The sequence below is a fragment of the Doryrhamphus excisus genome, linkage group LG19 (genome assembly GCF_037039965.1).
Source record: "Doryrhamphus excisus strain RoL-2023G ecotype Guam linkage group LG19, RoL_Dexc_Guam_v1.1, whole genome shotgun sequence".
Classification (NCBI taxonomy): Eukaryota; Metazoa; Chordata; class Actinopteri; order Syngnathiformes; family Syngnathidae; genus Doryrhamphus; species Doryrhamphus excisus.
The window spans coordinates 744,595-767,136 of NC_136375.1; the positions used below are offsets into that span (position 1 = coordinate 744,595).

General features: G+C 46.8%; 1 protein-coding gene across 2 annotated transcripts in view; it reads left to right on the forward strand.

The window, feature by feature from the left end:
* The window catches only part of ppp2r3a (protein phosphatase 2, regulatory subunit B'', alpha), a 38,324-nt gene that overhangs the window by 12,943 nt on the left and 2,839 nt on the right, over window positions 1–22,542 (forward strand). The window contains exons 2-6 of one of the 2 annotated variants that reach the window (XM_058057890.2): window positions 8,863–12,007; window positions 21,203–21,508; window positions 21,567–21,670; window positions 21,774–21,876; window positions 21,984–22,058. In XM_058057890.2, the coding sequence (XP_057913873.2) occupies window positions 9,557–12,007; window positions 21,203–21,508; window positions 21,567–21,670; window positions 21,774–21,876; window positions 21,984–22,058 (3,039 nt within the window). In that variant the 5' untranslated portion in view covers window positions 8,863–9,556. Of the gene's footprint in view, window positions 1–8,862; window positions 12,008–19,659; window positions 20,054–21,202; window positions 21,509–21,566; window positions 21,671–21,773; window positions 21,877–21,983; window positions 22,059–22,542 lie in introns of those variants that run through there. The other variant, XM_058057891.2, reaches the window with a different exon arrangement.

Below are 22,542 nucleotides of genomic sequence, written 5' to 3' on the forward strand. Positions count from 1 at the left end.
GAGACGGAATCAGAGACGGAATCAGAGACGGAATCAGAGACGGAATCAGAGACGGAATCACAGACGGAATCACAGACGGAATCACAAACGGAATCAGAGACGGAATCAGAGACGGAATCAGAGACGGAATCAGAGACGGAATCACAGACGGAATCAGAGACGGAATCACAGACGGAATCAGAGACGGAATCAGAGACGGAATCAGAGACGGAATCAGAGACGGAATCAGAGACGGAATCAGAGACGGAATCAGAGACGGAATCAGAGACGGAATCAGAGACGGAATCACAGACGGAATCACAGACGGAATCAGAGACGGAATCAGAGACGGAATCAGAGACGGAATCAGAGACGGAATCAGAGACGGAATCAGAGACGGAATCAGAGACGGAATCAGAGACAGGAGAGAACAAAAATGTGGCCATTTTATAAAGATACTTCAAAACACAGCCAGAACTACTAGTTCCTTCGTGTGTGTGTGTGTGTGTGCGTGTGTGTGTGTGCGTGTGTGCTGCCACACTATTGGCCAGCCTGCAACCTAGTTTGATGCCTCAGGCTTCCGTTGCCTGTTGGAGTCGTAGTAAGAACACGATGAGCTGCTGTTTTGCTGCTCTCGTGGTGGAATGATCTTTTATTCCCAACAGTACACAAACAGTACATGGCTGTCCTTGTACCCCCCCCCTTTATGATGGGACCTTGGTCTTTTTAGGACATCCTAGCTTCGTTCGTTTTTCAAAATGGATGTTTGTGTCAGTTATTGTCTCTCTTAAGAATGTTGGGATGCGCTCCTTGACACTTTTATATAAATGTTTGTTTGTGTGTATATATAATCTTATTGCTTTTTAATCTGATTGTTCTTGTCTCTTCCAGGACTCTTTGTGGGGCCTTTTTGTGGGGCCTTTTTGTGGGGCCTTTTTGTGGGCCTCTTGTACTCTGTTGGACTCTTTGTGTTGATGTATTTCTATCTTTGTGAGGCACCAGCCTTTCATAGCCCACCATTTTATTGAGGGGGTCTGCAAATATACAGACCAATTAAACATTTAGACCCCCCTTTCCCATGCTGCTGAATGGAAGTGTTGTGGCTGACGCTGTATGTGGCCCCATGGCGGGTGTACAGTCCATCCGGTATCCCCCATGAGTCCATCATGCTGAAAACTTGCATGCCTGTTGAGAGATTCTCTGTATGCATGTGTGTGTGTGTGTGTGTGTGTGTGTGTGATGACAGCCAAGACAAGTGGTTGCAACCTGCCTCCAAACCCCCCCACCCCCTACCAATTCCACCGTGCCTCATCCCCCAAGTCCCGGTTTGACACTCCTGGAGTCTAATAAGCCGGCTCCAGTCAGCTCAGGCTGTAAATCTTTGTCGTGGTGCGGACACGTTCTAACCAGATGTGTGCACATACTGTAGCGTGTACACACATACTGTAGTTGTACTTGGACGTTTTTAGACACAGTATATGTACACGTATATGTGCAGTATTTAAGTCCAGCATACGGTGCAGTAAAAGAGGCCTGCTTCTCATTAACAGAGTCTAGACCTAAATCCTGTACACATGGTCTGCACTAAAGCACAGGATCATGCTCTGGGGGCTGAATGAGAATTCTTGCAACTTACTTTGTTTGCATATAGCAGTGGTGTCCACAATGCGGCCCGGGGGACATTTACGCTTCTCAGCTATTTTTTTACTGGCCCGAACATTTTTAAAAACAAAATAAATGAGAATATAAAAAAAAAAATTCCATCCCGGGATAACTGTGCTTTCAATTCTAAGCCACCAAATCGTCAATCCAATTTTTTGCAGAATGGTGCAGTCCTAATAGGTGTGGAAGATGTTTTTTAATCCTTGCAGTGAAGTTCTAAAATGCTTGAAAATGCTCCTGAATCAGCTAAAAATAGACACTGTGAATGCTACATGAGGTCGTAATCGTGTTCACAGTGAACTGATTTGTTTTTATGACACATTAATAACAACAATTTAGTGCTAAAATGCTTTAAAATGGTCAGTCGTTAATGAAAATGTGCATGTAATTGACCGTGTGGATGGTAGATTGGTAGTTTTTCCGCTGAAAAATTGCTACGTTTTGCAAAAATGTAGATTTTTTTATTCATGGATATATTTAAAAACAAGCTTTGTGACATTTTTAGCTTTTTTTCTTTACAATTTTGGTTGCGGGGTTGTGAGATGGGATGGGATGAGATGAGAACAAAACGACAGCCAAGACATGTTGGTCGTCATACAACATTTAGTTCTTGTTGTTAGAACTTTGGATACCTATTGGGTACCTATTATCCTCATTTCCTTTGTATTAAGTAGTGGACTCCTATAGAGCAGCGACACATAATAACCCGCACTTCCACAAACTGCACCTATTCCAGCTGTATTAATTGTTGTTTGATTTATTCCATCCACAGCCTGCCAGGCTCTGCCATGATTGGTCACACTCGGATCGTACAGCTAACATATTAGCGAAATCCAAATCCAAACCTCATTATCTGAAGGTTTTTTTTAAGGAAAAGTGGAAAAAGTATAATAAGCCCCTTTTAAATATTTATATTTACGCTAAATGGCTAAATGGGTATCGGCCGATTTGACTCATGGAATATCGGTATCGGAATCGGCATTCCTAATTATGACTACTTTTTCCCCAACCTTGTTTTCCAAAAATGACAACTTTATTTTGTTTGCATTCTGTTTGTTTGTCAAAATATTATGACTCATGTAAACGTTATGCTGCAAAACAACAATTATCACCAAATAATAATAATAATAATAATTATGACTTAGCAAACCACTTTTTTGGTTCTTTGAGGGAGGGGGGGTTGGTTTTCCCGATCGCCTGACTGTGTGAGCTACATGCTAACCACTTCTCCACCGTGCAGCCCGAGACCACAGACAAAAAATGTCAAAGAAGAAACTAAACAGTTTTTTTCTTGAACTATAAAAAATGTCTTTGCGTGTCTCCATGGGTTGCTTTCAAAAGTGTAAAAGTGGCATCTTTTGATTTGTCAGAATGCGGGCCTTGGTGATCCAAAGTTTGGACACCCGTGATGACTGACACAAAGGGATGGGATTGTATCATGTTTGATTCCGGGTGGGGCAAACCGTTCCAAGCAGGAAAAGGGAAGTTTTCACCGAGAAACAAGCGGCTTAAAATGTTGGTGCTGGCGAAGTGATGGAGCCCATGAGACATCCCAATTTAGATGTGGTTTCCGGAGGGGTGGGGGGTGGGGGGGTTCATGCCAATCCAGAACACCGACCATCTCCGTGATGACGGGCGGTGGCGACGGGGGTTTGCGGTTAGAAACCTTAATCTGCTCCTCACATGACCCCTTGATGGACAGGAACAGCAGCACACACACACACATGCATGCACACGCACACACACACGCACACACACACGCTTTATTCACCCTCCAAGATACAATAAAGACAACTGCAGTTTAACGTTAAAAGAAGCTATGAATTGTAACATGAAGCATTCAATGGAAACTGGATCAATGCTTGAAATAAATGAACCATAAAAACTTCAAATCAACAAGACAGCCTCGTTTCACCTTGATGAAACCTTTTCCTTTTGGAACATGTTGCAAAATAACCCCACAAAAAGTCAAAGATCCTCTATATGACAGGAGTGCAGTGCTGTTCTTAAGCACCTAATACAAAAACGCTACTCAAAGATCCTCTATATGACAGGAGTGCAGTGCTGTTCTTAAGCACCTAATACAAAAACGCTAGTCAAAGATCCTCTATATGACAGGAGTGCAGTGCTGTTCTTAAGCACCTAATACAAAAACACTAGTCAAAGATCCTCTATATGACAGGAGTGCAGTGCTGTTCTTAAGCACCTAATACAAAAACACTAGTCAAAGATCCTCTATATGACAGGAGTGCAGTGCTGTTCTTAAGCACCTAATACAAAAACGCTAGTCAAAGATCCTCTATATGACAGGAGTGCTGTGCTGTTCTTAAGCACCTAATACAAAAACACTAGTCAAAGATCCTAGAATGAAGCGTGTTGCCTGGTAGGACGAAGACATGTTGGTCGTCATACAAGTTCATACCTGCACACCTGAAGAAAAAACAGGGTATAAAATGTGAGGCACGCCCACAGGCAGAGTGGGAAGGGGCGGGTTGATGGAGGGGGGGGGGGGGTGATTGTCTGGAGAAAGAGACTCAAACACTTCCTGCTGCTGATTCACGAGCAGGAAGTCACACGGAAATACACTCGTGTAGGATGGTAGCAACATGTTCACATGTTATCCAAAAGGAGACTGAGGGCGGGGCAGCAAAGCAGAGACTGTGGAGTGCTTTTGTGGCAGTTAAGCGTTCAGAGACCATCGTGAGATGGGTTTAGACCATCGTGATATGGGTTTAGACCGTTGTGATCTGGGTTTAGACCGTCGTGATCTGGGTTTAGACCATCGTGAGATGGGTTTAGACCGTCGTGATATGGGTTTAGACCGTTGTGATCTGGGTTTAGACCGTTGTGATCTGGGTTTAGACCGTCGTGAGATGGGTTTAGACTGTCGTGATCTGGGTTTAGACCGTTGTGATCTGGGTTTAGACCATCGTGAGATGGGTTTAGACCATTGTGAGATTGTGAGATGGGTTTAGACCGTCGTGAGATGGGTTTAGACCATCGTGAGATGGGTTTAGACCATCGTGAGATGGGTTTAGACCATCGTGAGATGGGTTTAGGCCATCGTGAGATGGGTTTAGACCGTCGTGATATGGGTTTAGACCATCGTGATATGGGTTTAGACCGTCGTGATATGGGTTTAGACCATCGTGATATGGGTTTAGACCATCGTGATATGGGTTTAGACCATCGTGATATGGGTTTAGACCATCGTGATATGGGTTTAGACCGTCGTGATATGGGTTTAGACCATCATGAGATGGGTTTAGACCATCATGATATGGGTTTAGACCGTCGTGATATGGGTTTAGACCGTCGTGATATGGGTTTAGACCATCGTGATATGGGTTTAGACCGTCGTGATATGGGTTTAGACCGTCGTGATATGGGTTTAGACCATTGTGAGATGGGTTTAGACCATCGTGAGATGGGTTTAGACCATTGTGAGATGGGTTTAGACCATCGTGATATGGGTTTAGACCGTCGTGATATGGGTTTAGACCATCGTGATATGGGTTTAGACCGTCGTGAGATGGGTTTAGACCGTCGTGAGATGGGTTTAGACCGTCGTGAGATGGGTTTAGACCGTCGTGAGATGGGTTTAGACCGTCGTGATATGGGTTTAGACCATCGTGAGATGGGTTTAGACTGTCGTGAGATGGGTTTAGACCGTCGTGAGATGGGTTTAGACCGTCGTGAGATGCGTTTAGACCGTCGTGAGATGGGTTTAGACCGTCGTGAGATGGGTTTAGACCGTCGTGAGATGGGTTTAGACCGTCGTGAGATGCGTTTAGACCGTCGTGAGATGGGTTTAGACCGTCGTGAGATGGGTTTAGACTGTTGTGATCTGGGTTTAGACCGTCGTGAGCTGGGTTTAGACCATCGTGAGATGGGTTTAGACCGTCGTGAGATGGGTTTAGACCATCGTGAGATGGGTTTAGACCATCGTGAGATGGGTTTAGACCATTGTGAGATTGTGAGATGGGTTTAGACCGTCGTGAGATGGGTTTAGACTGTCGTGAGATGGGTTTAGACCGGCGCACTCTTCTCCAGCGGATATCTGCAGCTGTGTGTCTGTCGGACAGGATGTGTTTTCATTGTGCCACATATGGCCCCCGGCCCAGACTTCTTATATGCTGCAAATTGTTGAGCTCCCTTTCAGTTTAGCCTAATTTAAGAAGCTTTCGAGGTTGAACTTGACCCGGCCAGGAAGTACTAAGTCAGGTCTAAGCCAGGGTACGACCCAGCCACTAAAAGCATGTTTGTGCATGTCGGCATGAGTGAACATGCAGTAGAGTAGCAGAAAGAAAGTTCTGTGGACTCCATGTTGTTTTGCAGCTTCACAGCAGGGGGGGGGGCACAACACGGCCACAGGGGGTTCCCGTGCGGAAATGCGGTCTTTGTGAAGGCGTAAATAACCCGGGAGGGAAACCTGCCGTTGGTATTTTAACTATATTTACACACAGACGGGCTTTGTGTACTCGGGGAAAAAGGCCAACCATTGGCGACAGGCTTGATGGAGCACGTCTTGGCTTCAGGACGCAGCCTCACGGAAGGCAGCTGGAGGCGGAGTCAAGGCGTTCTTACAGTAAACACGGAGGTAAACACGCGGCAGACACAGTGGGACTTTTTATTTGGGCGGATGCCTTTTAGCCCAGGACAAAAGGGTTCCATTCGGAAAGAGAAAAACTCCTCATGTGAACATGGCTAATGTTAAAAAGTGAGACCCGAGCGATAGTCCGTGCCTCTTTACCTCCGCTTGTGCTTGGTAGACATTTTGTGTTTTCATGTTGTCCAATTAGCAGTGGTGAACTATTTCCTGTACAGCTAATCAAGGTTTTGTGAAAGAATGACATCATGACTTCCTGGACCGGCTGGACAAATGCTAGGTCTAGCGTCCCCGGTGCTTGGAGCGGGTGGCCCCCCTGTCCAAATCCGGGAGCACCTGTTGCCTTAGTAGACACACATGACAAACGTCTGTGGAGAAAGGCCGTGTGAATAGCTCGCCACCTCGTTATGAGCGACACCCCCCCGAGGACTCCAGCTTGGACGGACACACGATATTCGCCCTTTGGGAAGGTGTTGAGGACAGGAAGGGAAGAGGATGTTTTTGTGCGTCTGAGCTCACCAGGTGACTCGGAACTTAATGTTTCCTGCAGAATGAAGATGGCGACATGAATCCATCATAAACCCGTCAGACCATGAGGGGAAGATGATGAAGGCTGGCTTGGGAACAAGCACACGCGCATGGCATCCATATTTTAGATTGACACCTCCACATTGCGAGCACATAAACGCAACGCTAGCTCAAAGCTTAGCCTGAAGCGACACGCCCTCCGCTTTAAAGTTGGTCGATGCCATGCTCTACAAGCGGCACGCTCATAAAAACGTAATGTGCAACGACAGGTGACCTGATTTAGGGCCGTCACTGCTTTTATCTGCTGACAACACCCTAACCTGACCCACAGAAGGCCTTCAAGACATACTGGACTCGTACGGGACCGGGATGGAAAAGTGGGGTCACGTAACCCTGCTTATGAATGAATGATTGAAAGTGGGATTTAATATCAAATATCATAAAAGGCTCCTTGTCATTTGGCTAGTGTGCAGGAAGACGCCAAAAAAGAGGCTGAGATTTATCTCAAACTCAATTTACCTGGGGGCCACTGGAGCTAGGGTCTGGGCAAGGCTGGGTCGCATCAGGTTTTCCGCCCCAAAAAAAACGCATTTATTAAAAACAGAAAAATATACAAACTTTTTCCGTGATTTGGTTCCGATTTTCTACAATAAAAGCTTGATAAAACATTCCACTGTTCTCAAATATCTTCATTTTTATTTTTCTGCACAAAATAAGATGAAAAATAAATAAACAAATCAAGAATAAAGAAAATCTATCAATCATTAATAAATAAATATAATAATAATAATAAAAAGTTAAGAAAGCACATATAGTTGGTGGGTAGACAAATGATTTTTTTCATATTAAAATGAACAAAGCATTATTAGAGCCCTGTAGACATGACAAAACACGACTATAGTCACATTTATACTCTTTTTATTTACAACATATTGCGCAACTGCAGGGTCTTGAGACACATGCTAACTCCCAAACTAGACAGCTAGCCACCTAAACGTTAGCCTTCAAGTTATTTCCTTTCAACTTAAATAGCCAAAAACTTACCACTTCCACACGGATAAGGAGGATAACTATTAACAGTTATTTAACCTTTAACATGAACATGAATCAAAGGTAATCATTTTTTCTGGGTACATGATACCATACAGCATCCATATCAAACTAACATTAAACTTTCATATCAAGGCGGGGGCCTCAAACTAGTGTCCTGCGGGCCACATTTGGCCCGCGGGCTGTGTGTTTGAGACCCCTGATCTAGCTATATATGGCAATGAGCCGAGTCAGGGTTGCAGCACTCCTGCATGTAAATCGTGCATTTAAAATGTCAGACTAAGATATATTTTTATTTTACGTGAATGCTAAATCTTATTAATTAAACAAAGCCAGTGTTTGTTTCACTATGCTCTCCCCCCCGTTCTGGTATTTGCATCTGGCTCGCCTTCCTTTGAACGTACAAAAGTGTGTGGTGAAAAAGGGCTTCAGACAGATGGAGGATAATGATGGCAGAGCAGATGGTCTAAAAGTGGAAGTGCCATCTGCAAGCGTTTCAAAGTGACATCGTCATGCGAGTGTAACCTCTCAGGTGTTGGCCCACAGGCCCGGATATCCCGTTTTGGAAAAAATAATGCTAACAATTCTCCTCCTGACCTGCTGAACACAAAATGGGGAAAATTAGTCACGCCGCCATGAATAAACTATCTTTGAACGCAGGCGGGACATACTAGTTCTATAAAGCATCCACTGTAAATTTGGGGTGTTTCGCCAATAACCCGCAACATTTGGCAAATCTTTTTAGGAGACTGACTAGCATGTTTATAAAATATGAGCAAGATTGGTTGGAAAACATGGCCGTCATCAAGCAAAACGTATTAGCAGCCATAAGTTGTTGACCATTTTCCTAATGATGATAAAACTTTGAGGATGTGTCTTCCTCGTATGCTAGCATGTCTTCCACAACCCACGGGGGGAGCCACAAAGTCATGTGATGACATGTACAGTATGGAAGTACACAATCGGTCATGTACTAATGGTTTATGTTCTTCTGTTTTTCCTTTCTCCCCCTTTGTCATTCTGCTGACTCACAGGTGGCGTCCCCCTGCCAGAAAAGCACGACCCCCCCTCTGACACATGGATGACGGTCGTCTTGAGGAACCAGAGTGACAGAAGCCATCCGGACGCAACATAAGCTCGGAGGGAGCGAGAGGGCGGCGAGCCATCTGTGGTGGCTCCCCTGCTATCCTGCAGCTGCGTCGGAGTCAGCAAGTTCTTCTTGGCTACCTTGGGACTTTTTTTCTAAAGAAGAAGGCGGATTCCTTACAGTCTTTCATTGCCCAGGGGACCAGCCGGGTCCGGAGCAATGCTAAAGCCTGGCTGGCTTTGGATCGGGCCCCAGGGTCTGCTTCTGTGGAGGCTAGGGTGCTAGCCCGGCTGGATGTTCCGCTGTCGCCGTCATTAGTGGATAATGAGCTGCTGCTAGGGAGGAAGCGGAGCAGGAGCCTGTGGAGAGAAAGGAGGAAGAACCTTGCAGCTGTTATTAAGAAGCCATGAGACTTTTCTTCTTCACACAAATCTTTTTGTTTTGCGATGGGACTGATTCATTTTCATTTTGGAAATCGTTGCTCTTCACGTGTTGATTGCTTTTGTTTCAATTCTGGAAAATCGGAATGAGGGGAGACTTTAATCTGCAAGATGATTCTATTTGACTTTTAGCTCCTTTTGCTACTTTCACTTGTGGTTGTTGTTGTCTGGATCTTTCTATGCCCTGACGGCTCTGTTGCCATGGCAGCAGCATACCGTGTGGTGGTGAGCAGCGTGAGCTGCTACAACAGCGTGGTGGTGGACCGGCGCGCTCACTCCCATGCCGTGCACTATTGTTCAGGACCATGTGGGGCGCTCTCCCGGGGCCTGGAATGCACCGTGGCCCACCACGGAACCTGCTCCGAGCTGCTGGTTGCACCTGACTCACCCGTCCAGTGTCGGACGACCCAGCATGGCAAACTCAGCGCCGCGATTGAGAGCGGTTATAACTGCGGTGCGCTGGAGAGGGCCGGCAGCAGCAGCAATTTGTCCGTAGGAGAGGACGGCAACATGTGGCGAGGGAAGAAGACCCCGAGTGGTGGAGGATCTACAGGGAACCTGAGTTGCTACGGTAGCCTTAAGGACATCACCGAGGAGGCCATCAATCTAGCCAGTGGTAAGCTCAAAGAGTTTTCCTTTGACAAGCTCCGCCTCTCTTCCTCCAGCCAGGTAACATTTCGAAAAGGCCGCAAAGTACGACCCGACTCTTTGAGCCGTCGCTCCACCGATCTGGAGATAATCTACGGCCACTTCAGTTCCAATATTTCCAGTAATGGAACAGCAAATAGCACCTCAACGCCCAATGACGAGAACACGCCTCCGTTTGGGCTTGGCAAGGCAGCAGGACTCGAGGAGACCAAGTTGAAAGGCTCCCTGTCCACCATTACCAAACTAAACGGCTCCACAAGCATCAGCAGCGGCTCACTGGACCAGACTGTGAACACGGTGGCCTCGCTTTACCGCAACACCTTAGGAGAAGAGAACCTGATTGCCCGCTTGCTGGAGAAGACTTGGGGGGAGGCGGGCGCCGGTGGTGCCGGCGGGGAGGACATCCGAGCCTGCCTCGATATCCTGCTCAAATGCTCCGAAGACCTGAAGAAATGCACCGACATCATCAAGCAGTGTATCCGACGCAAAGCTGGCGGAGGTCCTCAGGATGACGGAGCCAGTCCGGACAGCGTGTACCGGGCGTTGATGACCAGACTGAGCACGTACTTGAAGAGACTTCCCTTGGAACTGGAGGGGTTTGGAGGCAGTGGGCAGGCTGGTCAGAGTCCACACGGCAGCGGGCACGGGGATCTGGTGGAACTGATGAACAGTCTCCACACCCTCCAGCAGGCGCCCTTCTCGCCCATATTTGGCAATGAGCAACCTCCTCGTTACGAGGATGTGGTCCAGTCGCCTCCCATCCCAAAGACTACTACTCATCCTGGAACATCTGCTCCCTCATCTGTTCCATTATCATCCCGTCCTCACAGCTCCCCATCCAAACCTCTGGGTCTTTCCAACGGACTCCAACATTCACATCCTTTGCCATCCATCTCACGCCACAGCCTGTCTCCTACGTCTGTCATGAGTTCCTCTCCCTCTCCAACTCACTCGCCATCCCCTCTACGCCTGTCCCCCACCCCACCGTACAGCCATACCCCTGCGGGGTCCCCTATGGAGGCGCTGTACATTGAGGAGGAAGATGCAGACATGGGTAAAACGTCAGAAGAAATATCTCCACAGACCGTTTTAGGTCAACCTGTGCATCAACCGCAGCTGGACTCAGCCAACCCTGCAAGGCCCACGTCCTCCAGAACTGCAGCACATAGAAATGATGATATCGACAAACTCCTCATGGATCTGGAGAATCTGTCCCAGAGCATGAGCAACCCCAGAAACACAGAGCCCCCCCTTCCAGTCAAAACCAGAAAACGAGGCCAAGGCATTGTGTCCACTGAAGCCACTGCTCAGACTAAAACGCCCCAGTTCCAAGTCCGAACCCCTGCTAGCAACCTATTTGTGAATGGCACCGGTGCCAAGGCTCCCCAAGGAGATAACGCTCCAGCAGGTGAGGAGGAAGAGGATGGGGCCCTGCTACTGAGAATCCTGGAGAGCATTGAGAGTTTTGCCCAGGAGCTGGTGGACTCTGGGGCAGGGAGCACGGGGAGCGCCGAGAGGAGCAGCGGGAAGGAAAGGGAAGTGATGAGGCTCCTGCAAGACACGCTGGCTACCACCGGGAGGGCCGAAACCCCGGTGGAGACCACCAATGTCCCAGCGTCTCTTACTGACAATCATGTACAAGTTCCAGCCATACCGCCAAAACTCTCTGCACGCACGCCTACGCCAACACCTAAAACTGAAACCTGCACTGCTTCACTGGCATCTAAACCTACATCTGAGACCACCTCCACATCTGCACCTGCGACCCCAGAGTCAGCCGATGTGGTCTCAGCCACTTCCATGGTGGATCCCAAACTTATCTCTTCATCTGCGACCTCGCAGACCTTCACGCATTCTGCCGAGCCAACACCTGACACCTCGCTTGAAGCTGTGCCCGTTGGTTCCAGCCCACCTGGGGTTGCTGAGCCAGATCCTGTGGACCTTGCAATGCAGAGAGAGACTGGTTCAACCCTCCTCATCCAGCAGAGTCCTGAGGTGATCAGGGTGAGTCCCTTATTTACCTTCCTGTCTACAGTTGGGTGGTTAGATCTTTGCAAGTGGACACCATGTTGACATAGATAGAGAGCAGATAGAAATGATCCTGATTTTGGAACAAACTTCTGTTGTTGGATGACGAAGACGCTCAGTGATGGGAAGTGTTGTGTACTTTGGAGCTAAGGGGACTGTAGATGTGGGCGTACTCATGAGCTAAGGGGACTATAGATGTGGGCGGTAAAGACAGGAAATGCGGGTGACAGAAGCCGGACAAATTGGATAGATTTAAGGGTGGCGATGCACCGGTACATGGTCTAGCTGGCATTCAGAACCACTGGTTCAAATTTTCTGAATGGTGCCTATTTTTCACGTTACCATGGTTACTGATTCCCAGAAAAGAGCAACCAGGCTCTGAGAGCACTGGAGAAACTTGTTTCTCTTCCAGTCCTCCAGCTAATGATACAGCTAATGATGCATTTTTTGAGTGGGGACATGTGCTTTTTTGGGGATTGTTTTGGCCTGATTTGGCCCCTGGACCGCCACAGTCTGCACGAGTGCTGCCAGCAATGGCGGAGCTGGAAATCTACACATGAAAACTGTATTCTAAGGGCTGTAGTCATTTTTGTCAGATATTTGATCTCGTTACTCGTCCTGAGAATAATGTCTTCACGCCAGAGTCCACAATAAGACGCCTCAAAAGTGCGCTGGAGTCATCGGTCTCCATTGACCCAGCACCCTGTGATTGGCTCCGGTGTTATTTCGGGTGTGTTGAGTAAGTGTTGTTGCCGTGCGGACGGCAACCCAATGGGAGGCGGTGCCCAGCAGGCGGGCGGGTGACACGGAGAGGGAGCGCAGTGGTTGTTGGCACCGGGAGTGTAAACTGTATCGTTGCCCCCCTCCTCCTGGCAGATCGAGGTGTGAGGGCGACCTAAATCTGTCCGCCGCCCTGTACTACGGCATCCCGCTAACAGACTTGCTGTCGCCACAGTGCAAATGGACGTGTGTGTCTTTTGTCGGGCATACTGTATGTGTTATCGTACATATGGAAATCTGCTGACATAGATTTGGTGTATTTGTGCTAGCAACTCTTTAACTCCTGGGCACAAAGGTAGATCGGTAGAGAAACACGGCCACAATCAAGGAGAAGGCACGGGCGCCATGAGTTGGCCAACACGGCGGCATAGCTGTAGGATCTTTCAAAGCATTTGGGGGCCGCCACTAATGGGGTGTCCTAATGTTTTCACATGCCATCTTATGTCCAACCCAAAGGGTGTGTTTGGAAAGTGACCCGGCGCTACTGTAGGTCACAGCTGACTTCCAGAATAGATCTCCGTCACCCAATATCAACGGGACACTCTGGGAATTATGCTAATATTCCTCTGGCTCAGTCGCACATAAAAGTGTCAGTCAAGCGTCAAACAAGGCTCCGACACAAGTGACAAAATACCCTGACGCTCTTAATAGGCAAGCGTGCCACCTTTCTCGATTTTCACCGCTTAAGTCCGACTAAGCTTGCGGCGATGTCATCATCACGGATGGCGTCCTCGTGTCTTCACGGGTGATGTTGCAGCTGACCGCGCTTAGCCGCACCTGTCAGATCCCACCCGTTCATTTCCATGGCGACGCCATTTCAACCCCGGGCGGGGGTCCAACTCAGCAGGGAAGCGGCGTCGAAATGAATCTGCGCTGTCCTGCTCGCTGCTATTTCAGACGGGTTACGTTCTCGCTCGCTTACATCGCTTTATTTGCGGGGATGTGAGAGGACGGCTCGGAGATAAGTACTTTGACTTCTGTGCAGCTGGCGGGCCTCGTCGCCTGAGGTCAACTGCTCCTGCCGTGACCCCGAATGGGATAAGCGGAATAGAAAATGCACGGATGGATGGATGGATATTTGAGAACGTACAGTACATACATTCCTGGCGCCATATTGGGTCAGTACATTTCAACACAGCCAATAGTGACATGATGTACACACGAGGACATGACAGTCTGATGGCTCACTTAAGCACTGAGGATTTTACATTATACAGTATATACTACATAGTTGTAGTAGTAGTATTCAATCTTTCTGTCTGGATTTGTATTCAATACAAACACAATGTTTTTATATTATTGTCATTATCAGTATTACTAATAGATCCTGAGAGCCGTATTGAACAGTGACCCCTGTATGGAATGGTTTGATCCAAATACCCGTATTGGCATCATTGTTATCCAAGTACAGTACATGTGTATTTGTTTGAAGGCAGTCTGGGTAACAGCAGCTTGTTTGGTTTCTCTTGACCTTTTTCTTCCCTCGGCCGGTGAAGGAGAACTGTTGACAGCTTTGGAGGAGGGCCTGCTGCTTTTTGGGAACACGGAAAAGGGATGAAAGGGAAGCTTATACAAAGTATGGCGATACGACGCTAATCACTGTCTGTCAGAGACAACCAGAGGATTTTAGTTGGAGGTTGGAGGAAGGAGTTTTGCAGGGTGCTTGGGCTGGGGGGTTTCCAGCAGCGGTGCAGTTGTTGACTTTGCTTCAGCTTGGGAAAATGACATCATTCCTCGGCCGGCTCCACAGGAAATAAGGTCACAGCTGGAACGCTGGCCAAGTGGGGGAAGACGCCTGTTTGATGCGAAGGTGCTTGAACACCCTGATGAATGCGTGCTGTCCAAAAGCTCGCCAAGGCCACGAACAAGATTTCCCACAGCTCCTTCCAAAGTCCCAAAGCCCTTAAAATACCTCATGTACTCCCTTGAACATGTATACTATACTATACTATATACTATACTATATACTATACTATATATACCACCCAAGGAACAACACTTTAGAGTCGTGAGTGTACCACTTTCTGTACTGTTGTCCCTCGAGGAGAGTTTTGCATGAAAGCTATGCTCATTTTTCGGCCCTTTGTATTGACTTGTGGACTCCTATAGAGGAGCTACACACAATAACCAGCACAGAAAGCTTTCTAGATCTTCCACAATGTGTACCTCTTCCAGCTGTAATTCTTTGGATTTCGTGCTGTTTTCATTTATTCTACCCAAGGACCGCCCCCAGGCACGGCTGCTGCACTGTGGTTGGTCACACTCACAAGTGCTTAGAAAGACGTCCAGTGTTGTGCCACTTGTTTGGCTAGTGTGGCCATGACATGTTTTTGGGGGACTACCAGTGTTTAACTCAGGTAGAGCCACTGATTGAGGTGGGGCAAGGCGATTAGCAACCATGTTGCCTGTATGCACACTCTATAGTGCTACACAGACAACCACTTTTGTTCCATGATTTACACAAAATAAACATTTAGGACAAATTGATACATTTTTACTGACTGCTTGCTCTTCCGAGTGTCCCAACGTTAACGCTACGTAATGTTAGAAAGGCGTTCAGCAAATTTGTCGGCTAGTCCAGATGCATACTGGCCCATGTTCACAAACCAGTCCAGTGTGAAATGCTGTTGATAGATTGCATTGAATGCATTAATGTTGCTGGTAACTAGCTAGCAACGTAAACAAACACGCAGAGCTTGGGGGAAGGCAGAGAGCACATCTGGCTTACAGCCACGCCCATATAAGGAAGTCCACTCCTCTGTGACATCACAAAGGAACAGTTTTGCAACGCCCTGTGGAAAGGAGCATTTTGAGCCATCCCATACTTCTTAAGGACTCGCTTCCAAATGCGCAAACCTCATAAACTGAAACTTTGGCGTAGTTTAACACGAGACTACAACAAATAAAAGTGGAATAAACATAATAGGTCCCCTTTAAGTTAAGCTCAGAACTTTGTCCTGGTTCTTGGAGGAGGTAATAATTGGAGCCAAATGCACACAGCGGATCGTACCACCCATAGTTGCTAAGTGTTTTGTACTGTAGTGCCTTTTGCCACGTAGTCTTCCTATGCAGTACAGCCGTACAAGTCAATTGTGGGCACCCTGGGGGGCAGAGCAGCGTGGGCGCTCCATTGGAAGGCAATGTGCTGTGTACTTTTGACCTCTTGTAGAGTTTTTATGAAAAAAAAAAACACTGAACCACTTGGCTCTTGGCTCATAGTGACATCATCATGAGCCACTCCCCTGCAGGCTGGGACGCCCTCCAAACGGCTGTTCCCACTTTAGTGTGAAGCTGGCGTTCTGTCTTCTTTTTTTTAAATCACCTTTTCATCTGGAAGGTTTTAACTCAGCTGGAGGCGCCGTGCTAGCGCTGCATCACCATGGCGACCACCAAAACATGTTTATGAGCACCATGAGGGGAGGCTGCTGTCGGTGGGGGTCGGGGAGGGGGGACTCTCCTCACCCCCCCGAATGATAGTTGTGTAATGGCTTTGGAGGAGGAGATGGGACTCCCTCGCTAGAGTATCGGGTGGGGGGGGGGGGGGGGGGTTATTTTGAAGCGTGTCAGTTGTGTGACTATCAATTACCAATCTATTTATTTATTTACAATTATTACATACAAATTTTATTAAAATGAATATGTTGCCAGTCGAGGTAGTAAAATACAACAAACTACAACAAAATGTATGTACTGTATCGATGGTGTAAAGTTAAAACATGATGATAAAAAATGCTAGTAATTGTGTAAAATTCATTTCAAAATGTAAAAAAAAGGATATAAAAATCAGGATCAAATACATAAATGGCAATTTAGTAAATAGTAATTTGTTTTCATGCAGCTCAATTGTAAATAATGTTTAAAATGAATGTAAAATCACAAAAAAATAGATAAATAGTGATAATGATGTTGACACATTTCATGTATTTCATGTTTTTCATTATTTTTTAAAGCTAAATTCCAAAGAATATTTGGCCATTTGGCGATGATGGTGATAGTAAAATACAATGACAACAGTATTTCTGTGTTGTCTCGGTTGCCAGCAGTCCGCTGCTGCCCACTAGCGACGATAGGGTGCTATGCAGGCACATGTTGCTGCAAAGTCGTTTGGTGCCTGCAGCGCCATCTAGTGGAGGGTGTGACACCTTCCACCTTCATTTCAATAATTGTATTGAATTTGATTCAGTTTGATTAAATGACAAGATTAATTTGAATGGTATCATTAATATTTCTGGTAAAGGATGTATTTCATGGAATTTGTACAGTGTGTGTATATGTATATATTTGTATATTTTTTAATGTTGAAAATATTTTTTTCATATTATTGGACTAGAAAAAATATTATATTATAAATACTTCATATTTACAATTATTTTATTTTGTAGTTACTGTTTATAGGGCATTTTAATTACTAAGAAGGGAGACTAAAATTGTAAATCTTTTGTTTGTTTCTTTTGGCTCATATTAATATATTGATAGTTATATTATAGTTACATTTTGTAATCTACAATTTTACTTTTGTTTAATATGTATTTTCCATTTGTTTATTATATGAAATGAAATCTGGAATATTTATTATACATAGCTAAATATTATTATATTATAATATTATTAAGTTGAGCTTTGGTATAATGATATTAGATGTCATTTTTCTACAATATTATTTTTAGATATTTAAAATGTTATCATCTATAATTTTACTTTTGTTCTGCAAGTGTTAAAAATATTTACAGCTGGGCACTTTCCACTTTACCGAGATAATTATATACATTTTAATATTATTTTGATTGATTGATATATTCTGATACATTGAATATAAATATTATTTTATAATTAATATTATTTATATTTTATATATTTTGATATTGTATTTTGTTGTTGTTATCGTAACCATCAATGTTTTTGATGTGTTTATGGCCTACAAACTGCACGAAAAGCCCAACCCTTGAAAAAGTATGGCGGTAGCGGAGCGTTTGAGGAGGCTGGGAAAGACGAGGTGTTAAATGAAGCGACATGTTGACACATTGTCGCCCTTCCCAAATATCTGAGTCACGTGACCCTCTGATTGTTTACTGCCGTGTTGACCCGTACGTCTTTAACTGCCCAAGTTCTGTTCTGGCTGCGAGGCTGCTCGCCGGCCAATCGGGTGGCGGTTGCCGTGGTAATGGCGAGTTGTTTGCACGCCTGTAGAGGAAGCCCGAGCGGGAACGCTGTGCTCCATTTCCTGCTGTTGTCATGGCTAACCCTCGGGTGGCATCCCCCGGAAGGGGCCTCGCCACGGCGTGAGGAGCCACCTCGTGTGTGCCGGATGACATTTAAGATCCATGACGACAACATGGATGTCACATTCCCATACGTGTCCTGGCGTACTGTACGTGAAGTCTGCCCAGCGCCTCAAGCAGAAATAAACGTGCTAGCGGATCCTTTTACACGCCGCACGCAGCCAATAGCTAGCCGGCCGGCCAGCAGGTGTCGAGGAAGTTGTTTTGTTCACGCCATTCAGCGTCTTCTCCAAGTCGTTCCCGGGATGCCAGGATGAGGAGTTGTGGCGTGCATGTAACACTTGGCCAAAGGTCACTTGGTGGCAGGACAGCTGATTGCTCTAATCTTCCCATCGTGCGTTCACTGGCCCACTCACCTGTTCCTCTCCACGGCCGTGAGGGCACTTCGGGGACCAGGACAGGAAGTGCTGTCCTCAACGCACACCTGCTGTGCTCGCTCTTAATACTCAAAACCACCAAACGACTTTTTCAATGCTCTGTGAAAATAAAAATATGTATTTTTGTAAATTTTTATTTGAAAATTATTTATTTATTCATTTTATTATTGTTGTTGTTATTTTATTATTTATTACATTTTTATGTTTTTTTATTATATTTTTCTATTTTGTAAATAATATTTTTATATTTTCTTACATTTCTATTCTATTTGTATTTATTAGGGCTGTCAAATGATTAAAAATTATAATCCGGTTAATCACATATGTTGAACTAATTAATCACAGCCGCTAGAGGGCGCCAGACTGTTTGTCAGTCAGTCAGCTTATGTCCTCGACTCGTCTAACTCAGCAAATCTTTATGACTGAAGAACGCCGCCACGCCACGCCATGTCGACATAAACGTTTCTATGAAAAATGTGTCCGTTTACGTCGACGCCATGTCGTATTGCTAGCTCGATTGTTATCGCTAAGCACGGCGAGTCCTGTGCGAAGATGTTATACGTATATACAGTTCAAGAAAAAAGTGTTGCAGTTTTTAAATGAATCGTTTTATTATCAAGGGAGAAAAAAAGTGCTTTCAGAAGAGGAACATCATAACCAGAGTAAAATATGGTGGTGGTAGTGTGATGGTCTGGGGCTGTTTTGCTGCTTCAGGACCTGGAAGACTTGCTGTGATAAAGCAACTTGGGTTCTTCAGCAGGACAAGGATCCAAAACACAGCAGCAAGTCCACCAAACCAAAGGAAGACTTTGGAGTGGCCTAGTCCAAGTCCTGACCTGGATCCTATGGAGACGCTGCGGCATGACCTTCAAAAGGCTTCAATATTTCACATAAAACTTTGGGTGTTTTTTTTGGACATCAAAATCCAACATCCGCTATGTTGAAGTTCCTGGAACAGGTGACCGTCTTCCTGGAAGATTCCTGATGGTCAGCACGTGCTGATTCATCATTCCATCCCAAAATGACTTCTTTGGAAATATTTCCTCTTGGCTGACTCCGCCCACTCACATGGACGTGGCCTCGACAGCCGCCTGCCTGGGTTTTTTAGGGTTGGTTGCCGGTCTGTCCCCCCACCCCGCCCCTGTCCTCTGTGTGTGCGTTGCTAGACTCGGGCCTGGCTCAGGTTTCTCAGCGGTCGGAGCCCATCGAGGCGCAGCAGGCACCAGAGAGACTGCACACGCTTTGCATGACGGGCTGCAGGGTTCTGTAGCCGGGGTAGAGGTCGGGACCGCACCTCCAGCGGACCATGCTCGGGTGGTCTTCAGGCCTCCGCAGGAACTTACCACAAGTCAACCTGGAGGAGGGGAGACCATTAGCTCTCTGAGCGTTTGTCGGATATCTAACCGGGGGTGGTTTGTGCCCCCCCCCCCCCTCCCACAACTATGATGATCAAGGAGACGTCGCTGCGCCGGGACCCTGACTTAAGAGGCGAGCTGGCCTTTCTGGCCCGGGGTTGTGATTTTGTCCTGCCATCGCGATTCAAGAAACGACTGAAGTCTTTTCAACAGCAGCAACAGCAGCAGCAGGTCAGTTGCCGAAACGGGCTGCATAGACGGGCTGCATAGACCAGCTGCATAGACGGGCCGCATAGACGGGCCGCATAGACGGGCCGCATAGACGGGCTGCATAGACGGGCCGCTTAGACGGGCCGCTTAGACGGGCTGCATAGACGGGCTGCATAGACGGGCCGCATAGACGGGCTGCCAGACGCAGCCTTAAAAAATCAACTTTTCTGCATATTTTCCCTTCTCATGCGCTGAAACACGCCCGACCTCCGTGCCGACAAACTATTCCGAGCCGGATACCAACGAGGTATTAATAGGCCCGGGAGGCGCAGGAATAGAGTGATAGAATGAATGCTGAGAGGTTGGGGGGGGGCATGGTGGGGGGTCGGCTACAGCTGTCAGGCTCAATACTCCCGTGTATGTAAACGGGAAGAGGATACATCCACCCTGCACCCCGGGGCCCCATGGAGGAAGTTTTTGCTTGCCTCACCTTTGATGTTTGGATATTTAAACCTGACTCAATAAAACTCAAATAAAGTCAAAATAATCACTCCTGTGAAGACGCCTGACGGAGAAAGGTCACCTTGCCATGTTCATACAAAAATTAGCTACATGCTAGTTACGCTTCGGGGCTCGAATGGTGGTGACAAAGTCATAATTCTCTAACGACGAAAATATTCAACTTTTAAATATCATATCCTACTTTGGGGAAACCGAGGTCGGGTCTGGAACCAATTAACGACAAGCGAGGGACTCGGTTCCCGTCACTTGAACAGCACTTTTCCACCTTCAATACAATCACAAGAGGACAGGGAATCGAACTGGCAACAATCAGGTTAGAAGGCGACCACTCTACCACCTGAGCCATGCCCCCCTTTCTGGGTTCTTGCAGCGCGAGCTGTCCCAAATCCATTGTTGTCATTGCATTACCATTACAATATTGGGGATTTAGGTCTGGGTTCTGACCGGAACAGTCTTTGGGTGGTTTGGGCTCTTTGTCACGCTGACAGCTGACGTTTGTCTTTGGCTTTTTAGCTTTTGGACCCAAGTTGGTTGGCCTTCCTGGAGGGTCCCCCCGCCCCCTTGGCTAAATGAGTTCCACCTCAAAGATACGTCACTTGGCGTTCTTCTGATTCTCTGGCCCTGATCGTCCCGCTTAATTCATTTCAGGTCCTGTCCAAACCGGAGAAGAAACCCGGTACGCCACCCCCGGCCCCTTCACAGGCCCCCACTGTCCCTCACGGCCCCGCACGGCGCTCACCAAGCCCGCCGCCCGCTCCGGTGGTCGTCGCCCCTTCGTGTCCTCCTCCACCTCCTCCTACCGCAATCAACATTCCAAGGTTCTACTACCCCCGCGGGGTCCCCGTCGCCGGCCCAGACGCCAACCACGATGCCGCCATCGCCGTCGTGGAAGCGGCCTTCGCAGAGTTTGAGGAGGAGAAGGCCGATATTTACGAGATGAGCAAAATCGCCAAGGTGAGTCATTCGGGCGTGAGGGGTTGACGGTCCAATCACGTCTCTGGGTTTCTTCTAGGCGTGCGACTGCCCGCTCTACTGGAAGGCCCCCATGTTCTACGCGGCAGGCGGCGAGAGGACCGGCTTTGTCTCCGTCCACTCCTTCATCGCCACGTGGAGGAAGTGAGATCCCAACTTTTATTTGGATTCAAGTCGGATTCATGTCGGATTCAAGTCGGATTCATGTCGGACTAGAAAACGTGTAAACATCTCCTCTCTCCCACAGGTTGCTGCACGGTTGCCATGACGACGCCTCCAGGTTTATTTACATGCTTGCCAAACCTGGCTGTCACTTCCTGGAGCAGGAAGACTTCATTCCTCTGCTTCAGGTATCATCTTATTATTATTGTTATTACTATTATTATTATTATTATTATTATTATTATTATTATTATTATCTGTTTTTTTTCAAACCTTTATTTGTTTGTTTGTTTAGGACATCGTGGATACGCATCCCGGACTCACCTTCCTAAAGGACGCACCCGAGTTTCATTCCCGCTACATCACAACGGTAAATCATGGTCAACTACTCCGATGGCGGTTGGACCTCCAGAGACTTTGGAAGTGTTCATTATTTGCATACAATATTAATATTTAGATTATTTATTTATTAATATAAATGATGCAAAACTGTGGTGAGACCAGCCATGTTGTTCTAGTGACAGGAAGCAGAACTTTCGGTAGCAGAGATGAGGATGAGGTTCTCATTCGGAGTGACCAAGATGGATAGGATCAGGATGGAGACATTCCATGTTAGAGGCCTTGGAGATGAAGTCCTTTAGACCAGGCTGAGATGTTTGGGACGTGTCCAGAGGAGAGATGGTGAATATATTGGTAGAAGGACGCTGCCAGGTAGGAGGCGTAGAGGAAGACCAAAGAGGAGCTTTATGATGTAGTGATGCTCAATGTTGTCAAAAAAGCCAAAGAAAAAGCAAGAAAGGACAGCAGTTCCGTACATGGGAGGCGGCTAAGACGTGATCCTGGTGCTAAGATGT